At 33.3% G+C, this 9,888-nt stretch overlaps 1 protein-coding gene across 1 annotated transcript; it reads left to right on the top strand.

Annotated features, from left to right (window-relative positions):
* The first annotated feature begins 5,489 nt into the window (after nt 1–5,489).
* On the top strand, nt 5,490–8,741 carry LOC112509877 (peroxidase 64-like). Its single transcript, XM_025115072.1, has 4 exons — nt 5,490–5,715; nt 6,597–6,785; nt 7,059–7,221; nt 8,254–8,741. Exons 1-4 carry the CDS (start codon nt 5,497–5,499, stop codon nt 8,646–8,648), a joined length of 966 nt encoding a protein of 321 aa, XP_024970840.1. The 5' UTR covers nt 5,490–5,496; the 3' UTR covers nt 8,649–8,741.
* The last annotated feature ends 1,147 nt before the right edge of the window (nt 8,742–9,888 follow it).

Below are 9,888 nucleotides of genomic sequence, written 5' to 3' on the forward strand. Positions count from 1 at the left end.
TCTCTCCGTTTTTAATATTTATATTATATTATATATATATATATATTTATATTCTATATATTTATATATATATATATATATATTTATATTCTATATATTTATATATATATATATATATATATATATATATTTTATATATTCATGCAAGTTTGGTGATTAATGATTGTAACGAAATACGTTTTCTTATTTAAAACAAAATAAAACTTTTATTGTATTTTATTTAATTATGTTTGTTATAGAATTTGTAAGCAATATATTGCAAAATTCATGTAAATGTCAAGAAATATGTTTTAAATCGTTAAATAAATGATAAATTTGTAATTTTGTTACTTAGGGTTGGGTTCACGTGAGACCGGTCTGTTTTTGTGAGACTCGTGAAACCACATTTTTACACTTGAAACTTTACAGCAAAACACTGTGAAGGTAAAAAAAATCTGAACCTTCACAGCAAAAATGTTGTGAATGTTATCTTCACAGTGTTTTGCTGTAAAGTTTCAAGTGTAAAAAAGTAGTCTTATGGGTCTTACAAAAACAAACTGGTTACTTATACAAGTCTTTAAGTCTGAAGATTTAGAATGTAGGTCGTAGGAGTCGGCAACGGCCAACGGGTTTATTAGAAGCTGAGTGAGCTCTTGTGTATCTGCTTGCTTGGTAATTGTAAGAGAAATTTATCTGGGTCTCTAAAAGGTGCATCTGCTTGATTTTGAGAGGTGCCTTTAAATATTTGAAACGAAATTTATAATGAAAATTAAAACGTGTGAGATTGTTGGGTTGTCACCCCATATGCAAGAGGTCACGTAGGGGGGACACGTTAAGTATCGGCTTGTGACCATGTCTTTTTAGGACTATTCTGGATGTACAATGCAATTTCAGTAGTCATTTTTCATTTCAGTTGGAAAATGCAATCAGATATTTCAGCATTAACTCAGGTCTTACAATGCTATTTCCGAAATATTCACAAAAATGTCAATTCATACTAATGGATATTTATTCACCCTAAAGATGCATCCGCTCAAAATAGATTATTAGTGAATGCTTATATTAAATAAAGGTTATTTGAATCTTGTGTAAGCAGGCATAACTGGTACAACTCATATCAACATGTTATTTGAATGTCTGATGATTCTATTGCATCTAGATCTCGCTCCTACAAATGTCAATGTAAAGAAATTTAGAATTCAATTTTTGTGACGTTGCTACAAAACTGTACCAACCGAAAAAAAAATTAGTACCAATTTTGTTTCTACCAAGTATAGTTGGTTGGTACATGATATAAATTTTTTACGTATTAATTATAATTGAATGATAGACAACAATATAAGGAAATAAATATGATACCGTATCATATTCGCCCCTAATAAATTCTTCCAAAAGTTTAGAGAATCTAGGAAAAAAAAAATCAAAGGAAAATCACCAAAATAACAACTTTATACGTAATACATTAACAAAATAACCACTTTTCAACAATTACATACAAAATAACCACCAGGATCGCCCATGGGGACAATTTGACTGACCAAAAAAAGTACGCAAGGGATCCCAAATCATATACATGTGGGACCCGTTGCGTACTTTTTTTGGCCAAATCGCCCTCGGGGTGATCCTAGTAGTTATTTTGTATAAAATTGTTAAAAATAATTATTTTGTTAATGTATTAGATATAAAATGGTTATTTTGGTGATTTTCCCAATAATAAATCTGTAAATTGATATATTTTCATATGAAAAGCTTTAAAACACGTTTATTATTTGCAAAATAACCATTAGGATCACCCCGAGAGCGATTTGGCCACATGGGGTGATTTGGCCAAAAAAAAAAGTATGCAACGTGCAGGGGCGGATCTACCTTGTAAAAGGTGGGGGGAAAGGCTCCCATTAAAAAATTAAAAAAAATGAATTTTCTAAGGGTAAAAGTTATTTTTTTTAATTTCTACCATGGTTTTCTTCCGTAATTTCTTGTTAGGCCCCCACCAACTAACGAAAGTATCTTGAAATCAACCAAAAAACTGAAAAGTGCCTCGAAATTGATAAAAAAAACCCCCTTAAAAATCCTTCGAAATAATCCAAAAAACTTCAAAAATCTCTTGGAATAGTGGAATAAGGCTAAAAACACATTGGACGACTTTGTGGGCGTTTAAGCTACCTTAAAGGTGCCCCCACTAGACCAATATCCTGGATCCACCACTGGTAACGTGTCCCACATGTATATGATTTGGGACCCCTTGCGTATTTTTTTTGGCCAAATCACCGCCATGTTGGCAAATCACCCCAGGGGTGATCCTAATGGTTATGTTGTATAAAATTATTAAAAAATGATTATTTTATTAATATATTATATATAAAATGGTTATTTTGATGATTTTCCCAAAAATAAATCTAAAAATTGGTATATTTTCATATGAAATGCTTTAAAACACGTTTATTATTTGCAAAACTGAAAAATGGTCGTCCATTGTGTACTAAAAAAAGGCCCACACATTTGTCGGTGACGGATGAACAACATACACACAGGTCAAAAGAACCATTACATTATTATTATAATAAAAAAAATTAACGACAAGGTGGTGTTTATTGGTTTTAGTTTGTCTTCAAAAGTCAAAAGTATTAGGAGGACTTAAGTTCAAATTCAAAGAGAAATAAAATCCCCTTATGGTCACGAAGGTTCAAATACGGTGACTCCGGGCTATCTGCAAAGCAGGTGGTTGTCCTGTGATTAGTCGGCTCGCATAGCGGGTTGGATATCCAGGTTAATCAAAAAAAAATCCGGTTCGGTATTTAAGACAAGACATGATAAAACAGAACAAATGTTCAGTGCTTGGTAAGACAGTACAAGACATGATATGATTGATAAAATGACCAATTTATCCTTGATGGGTTAACATCTTATATGTATCTATCAGTATTTTGGGAGATTTTTGATCCCCTGAATCAGTATTTTTTATGTTATATTTGGTAAACTAGTTGATAAATTACTTACGTTTGACAAAAACTAATTGATACGTTATTTGATATACGTAAAATGATCAAAAACGATATATTAAAAAATTAGTCGATTACAACATTTCATAATATAATTAAAACAGATCAGCGTGAAACTCCTTACCACCAGACTCAGGGTCATTTCTTCCTCGAGGAGGATAGGTGTTAAATTAATAATATATAATTAATATAATGTGTTTACTAATTAACTCGAGTTAATAAGCTAAAAAGACTAAAATATCCTTATCTTAACAGATTCTTTTGACGGAAGTTAGTGACAGAGACCCAGATCATAAAAATACAAACATAAGAACAAGATCCGTTAAATTTTTAGGTTGAGAACATGCAACCACATGAACTGAACATGTAAGGGGATGACATTTGCTGAATGTTTGGTGCAGAATAGTTAAGTGGTCAAAATGATTAAGAAGTTCTCATGCTACAGTGCAAAATAAAATGTAATTGTTTGGTATTGTTTATAATGGAATTAGGGTGCTGAATGGTTAAGTGAGGCTCAAGATACAAAATCATTCAGAGGGTTTTAAAACTATTTAGAGACAAACTTTTTTTTTGTCAAACAAGATTCACCTTTTAGCGATTTAGAAGCTGTATTTTAATAGAATTAGTAGTTGTGTACCCACGCAATGTGGCGGAAGCCGTGAATTTTAACGATTTTAAAGTTTTACTGGTTTTATTAGAGTGATTTAACGATGATGTAAGTTACACTTGGTCTTTACATATTACTACAATTTGAATAAATAAGAGTTATGGTTCCAATTACAGTCTATCGATAAAAAAAATTATATGACAGTTTAAAATCCAATATATTTAAAATCCAACATATTTAAAAGACTCCACAAATGTGTTCGATTTACACCAAGAGCAAAGAATCAAGAGATCGAGAGCGAGACCGAGAGTTCTAGAGCAATTGAAAGGGAGATGAATGTGAGAACTTTTAATAACTCACGGTGAATATCAGTTTGAATCTCACAATGGGGGATGGGGAGAAGGCATAGAGGTATGAGAAGGTGAAGTCATGAGTAAAAAATGTCAAAAGTATCTTGTGAACATGAAGAGAAAAAGTAATGATATGCATTGGTAACTTGCACTATATCCATATCTATACTATCTTATTAAGCAAATTTAGTAAAAGTCTTAAAGTCTTAAAATACTAAATGACCAAGATACCCTTTTTACTACCCTTACCTCACTTTTTCACTTTTTCATCCCCTCCTCCTCTCACATACACTCACCCTCTCACATTAAACCAATTTTTTTAAAATTATAATTTTAAATTTACACTTTATACACCTATAATTGATTAATTAATTTACTTTACATCATTTACTTTTAAATGTTTCATTTTAAACATGTATCAAATTAACATACATAATCGTATATCAATTAAAACATGTTTAAAAATATATTTTTATTTTAACAAGTTGTACCATTATAATCGTCTCGTTAATACCTTCGAAATAAGTCCAATATTGAATAATTTTTGACTTAATTATATTATTATATATTATATATACTGTGAAAAAAATATTTTTAATATTTACGATTTATACGTTTATAGTTATTTATTTATATATATATACTATATATTTTGAGGTTAGGCTGTTCAAATTGCACTGTATAATATCTTCTGAATTAATATGTTCTTGGGTTTTTTTGAAATATATATATATATATATATGTATGTATGTATGTATGTATTAATTCAACCTTAACCTGAGTTTTTGAACAAGAAAGAGGGTAAGCAGTTGAAATTTCATTTTAAAACCCATATTTTTTTGTCTTTTCATGGCTTATGATCTKTCAAATTTGTAGTTTTTTTTATTGGTTTTGAGTGTTTATCTTAAAACTCAAGTTTATTGGTTTTTTGCTCTTGATGTAAATCGAATACATTTATGGAGTCGTTTAAATATGTTAGATTTTAAATATATTGGATTTTAAACTGTCATAATTTTTTTTCATCGATAGTCTGTAATTGAAACCATAACTCTTATTTATTCAAATTATATTAATATGTAATGACCAAGTGTAACTTATATCATCGTTAAATCTTATCTTATAAAACCAGTGGAACTTTAAAATCGTTAAAATTCATGGCTCATGCCGCATTACGCGGGTACACAACTAGTATTATTTTAATTGTAGATTAAGAGATTTTAAAACTAAATGCATAAAGTAATACTACGTAATGCATCATGAGTTATTTATAAGACTTTGTGCATAAATGTATAATACTTTGTGCATTAAAAATTGTTTTTTAAGACTTTTGATAAATCTGGTTGTATAAGGTAGTATCGTTGTATAACAAATCACTTTGAAATCTATTGTATTAGTTGAAGTTATTAAACGAAGAATACTAACGAACCCATTAAGCATCACCAAACTCACCATCATCAACCTAATTCACAAACACCACCATGCAAAAAACCCTTTAAAACTCAGAATTTCTCTCAATCTTCCTCATCAGAAACAAGAAACTGAGAGCTTTTTGTGTTCAGACATGGCAACCAACAATCTGTGTTCACTTATTGTAGGTGTTCTTGTGCTTGCAGCAGCAATCCATGTTGATGGGCTTAATGCATTAAGTTCTAACTACTATGATCAAACATGTCCCATGGCTGAATCAGCTGTTGCAAATGCTGTCAAGAAAGCCATGCTGAATGACAGAACAGTTCCTGCTGCACTTCTCAGAATGCAATTCCATGATTGCTTCATTAGGGTAAAATTCAATCCATTTTCACTCTATTTTGCTTCATTATTAGGGCTGTAAACGAACCGAACGTTCAGCGAACTATTTGGCGGGAAGTTCGTTTATGTTCGTTTATGTTCGTTTATTTAATAAATGAACGGACATGAACAAATTTTGTTGTTCGTTTAGTTAAACGAACGAACATGAACAAGAGTCTCGTTCGTTCATTTATGTTCGTGAACGTTTGTTCATTTACCGTTCGTTTAAAGTTTGTTTATGTTCATATACTAAATTTAATATATAATCTTTTGTTTATTTACTTTGAATTCAAATACTATTTATTTATGTTCGTTTAGCCCGTTCGTTTATGTTCGTTCGTTTAGCATGTTAACGAACAAACATAAACGAACACGAACACACCTGATTTCTAAACGAACGAACACGAACACAAAGATTTTCGTTCGTTTACTATTCGTGTTCGTTCGTTCGTTTGTTTGTTCGGTTAAGTTAAACGAACAAACATGAACAAGCCTCTGTTCGTGTTCGTTCGGTTCGTGTACAGCCCTATTCATTATAACTCATTTTGTTTAGATGGTAGTGGTCGAAACGATTCGCGCTATAAAAAATTAGCTTTTTATGGGAGCGTAGATTGTCTAAGTGTCCTAATAGAATACTTTATAGAACTTAAGTTTACAGGACCATAAAATATAAAACATCATGTGTAAAAGCGTTACAATAGGTTTATAGAATGCTTTTAGACGTTTTAACAAGTTTTTTAGGACACTTTTAAATAAAAGATCCTGTATATGACACTTTTTCAAATAGTGTCGTATAAAATAGTTAATATGACACTTTATAAAACTTCAAAGACCATATTGTGTACCTGATCATGGGTGTTTTTGGTTTTGAAGGGATGTGATGGTTCGGTGTTGTTGAACTCGACCGCGAAGAATCAAGCGGAGAAAGACGGTCCTCCAAACATATCGCTTCACGCGTTTTACGTCATTGATAATGCCAAGAAAGCGTTAGAGGCTATGTGTCCTGGTACTGTGTCGTGTGCCGATATCATTGCTTTAGCAGCAAGAGATGCAGTTGTTTTGGTAAAGCTCATATTCGTTTATCGCACAATGGCACATCAAATACAGTAAATGCAACAAATAAACCCACACACTCTACTCGCATCCGGTGAGGTCTGAACCCTCCTGGGAGGCCAAAGGCTCGGTTACTGTTAGGCCAAAGGCCCTTTGATCAAATACCTGAATCTTTTTGGAGACATTTGGTTTTCTAATACCAAATGAGTGCGTTTTTTTACTAGTAATCACCGGGAAACATAACGAAACGAAATGGGACTAACCGTAATCGTATTTCTACAGTCCGGAGGTCCGTATTGGGCTGTGCCGAAAGGGCGAAAAGACGGCAGGGTTTCAAAAGCATCTGAAACCCGACAACTGCCGGCTCCGACCTTCAACATATCTCAACTCCAGCAAAGTTTTTCCCAAAGAGGTCTTTCCGTGGAAGATTTGGTTGCACTCTCAGGTGAAATCCAAACTATTCACTACAACAAAATCGGGTTTATAGGACACTCCCCAATTCTAAGTGTCCTAATATACTTTTTTATAGGACTTAGTTTATAGGAACAAAAAAAATAAAGTGTTCTATCTAAAGGTGTTGTAATAAGTTTATATGACGTTTTTTGACGTCGTAATAAGTTTTTTATGACACTTTTAATATAAAACGTCTCATTATCAACTTTATAGGACACTATTTGAAAAACTGTCCTATAAAAACAAATGTCCTATTAAAAATCGAGTTTATAGGACACTTTCTCAAAAGTGTCCTATAAAGTTGCTAATGCGACACTTTGTATTAAAAATGTCCTAAAAAACTTGTTAAGACGCCCAAAAGCGTCATATAAACTTATTACAACACCTTTAGATAGGGCGTTTTATATTTTGTCCTATAAATTAAGTCCCATAAAACGGTCTATTGGGACGCTTAGAGATTGGGGGTGTCCTATAAACCCAATTTTGTTGTAGTGATTTGTGTACAAGTTCTAACTTGTTTGACGCACCGCAACAAAATTGATTTTATAGGACGCCTAAATGTGGAAGCGTCTTAAAAGAAATACTTTATAGGACTTAAGTTTATAGCACCAAACCAAAAAAAACGTCTTATCTAAAAGTGTTGCAATAGGTTTACAGGACGTTTTTAGGCGTTTGAACAAGTTTTCTAGGACGATTTCAAAATACTGTGTCGTTTTACTATTTTATACATGTGTCCTATAAAATGATGGGTTTATAGGACGCTTCTCAAAAGTGTCTTATAAATAGTTAATAGGACACTTTATTTTAAAAGCATCTTAAAAACTTGTTAAAACGCCTAAAAATGTCTTATAATGCTTTTAGATATAACGCTTTATAGTTTGGTCCTATAAGCCTAAGTTCTATAAAATATTCTAGTAAGACGCTTAGACAATTTAGGTGTCCTGTAAAACCAATTTTAAACCAATTTTTATTTTAGTATGAAGTCCATAATCAAGAAACTAAGCTTCTGTACAAATGAACACAGGAGGACATACGCTCGGGTTCGCTCATTGCTCCTCGTTCCAAAACCGGATCCACAACTTCGCCACCACACAGGACGTCGATCCATCGTTGCACCAATCATTTGCAGCCGGCTTACGCAGCGTGTGCCCAATGCATAACACGGTGAGAAACGCAGGTGCGAATTTAGATTCAACCCCTACCGTCTTCGACAACAGATACTACAGATTACTTCTCGAAGGGAAGAGCGTATTCACTTCCGATCAATCGTTACTCGCCAACCCAACGACCACGACGTTGGTCGAAAAGTTTGCGAACTCGCGAGATGAATTTGAGAAGGCTTTTGTGGAATCCATGATCAAAATGAGCAGCTTAACTGGTGGACAGGAGGTTAGATTGGATTGCAAACTGGTAAATTGATCTGATTTCGTAGTTTTTGTTCAGATTTGGGAATATTTTGTGAGGATTCAAACCAATTGATGGTTGCAAATTAATGTGTGATGTGTTCTTTTTTAATTGTAATTTATTTCGTATATATGTTTTATTAAACCGTCCAACTTCGTCGATATAAGTTGTCAGATCGTGTAACTTCAGTCTAATAACTTACTGTAACATCAACGTCAATCTTAACCACAAGGGTGGTGTCTGATTGGTTTGAGTTTGGCTCCAAAGATCAAAAGTATCAAAAGGTCTCAGGTTCAAATCTAAGAAGAAATAAAAATCCCCTTGTGGCCATGGAGGTTCAAATGCGGTGACTCCGGGCTATCTGCAAAGCAGGTGGCCTGGGATTAGTCGGCTCGCATGGCGGATTGGATATCCAGGTTAATTAAAAAAAAAAAAAAAACATCAACGTCAATCTAGTATTTGGTGTTGCAATTGAAAGATCACTCTCCTAAAGAGCCTTTTAGAAGAAATGAGAGGTTTCAATACGTGCACAAGAAAAATGGTCTAGGTCTAGCTGATGTGGGACTCCAATGCGCCCTCTCCAACGGAAGCTAGATGGGAACATTGTCCCAGAGTGTCAAGAGGGGGCTAGCTAGAAAGTCAGGTCTCTAGGGTGGCAGATCTTGCTCTGATACCATGTGAGAATATATAGAACCTAAAGATCCTTAAGACCTCTTTTGGTAATCCGTCGATGATGGCTTGTACCTGCAGATTATTCCATCGATAAAAGCCTCATGTTTTGTCGTGATATGACCCGTATAAACTTATTTATGAAATTAATTAGAATGCTATATTTTCTATAGTTTAGGGATCGTTATCTTCCCTCTAACCGGATAAGAGTCATCAGACTTGCTAACTGGGTAAGACTTTCGATCATTGTCTTCCCTCCTACCGGGTAAGATTTCTGGTGCTCATTTGGTAAAGTAATTGAACCAGTAAGCACTTATCAAGGTAAGTGTTTAGTAAACGGCCTCTTACTCCGGCAAACATCATGAGGATGTGATACTACAGGCCAACATATGGCCTGCTTTTTAAAGTTGTATTAACCAACATAAGAATAAGAACAAAGTACGTTGCGGTTCGATGCAGTTTTGACCGATCCACAACAAACAATGGTTGCATTCATCTACTCTTAAATAGAGTGGTTGATTTCTTGAACCAATCTTAACGAACTCAATTCTTTTTTTTGCTCTGTTCTGCACACCAAATTTATTCC

This window comes from Cynara cardunculus (assembly GCF_001531365.2).
Source record: "Cynara cardunculus var. scolymus isolate 2C chromosome LG 3, CcrdV1, whole genome shotgun sequence".
Taxonomy (NCBI): Eukaryota; Viridiplantae; Streptophyta; class Magnoliopsida; order Asterales; family Asteraceae; genus Cynara; species Cynara cardunculus.

Excerpts from the sequence above, each read along its gene's own strand:
- LOC112509877 (XM_025115072.1), top strand. The coding sequence starts at position 5,497 with ATGGCAACCAACAATCTGTGTTCACTTATTGTAGGTGTTCTTGTGCTT. Across the intron at positions 5,716-6,596 it reads TCCATGATTGCTTCATTAGG|GGATGTGATGGTTCGGTGTT; the intron begins GTAAAATTCAAT and ends TTGGTTTTGAAG. Across the intron at positions 6,786-7,058 it reads CAAGAGATGCAGTTGTTTTG|TCCGGAGGTCCGTATTGGGC; the intron begins GTAAAGCTCATA and ends GTATTTCTACAG.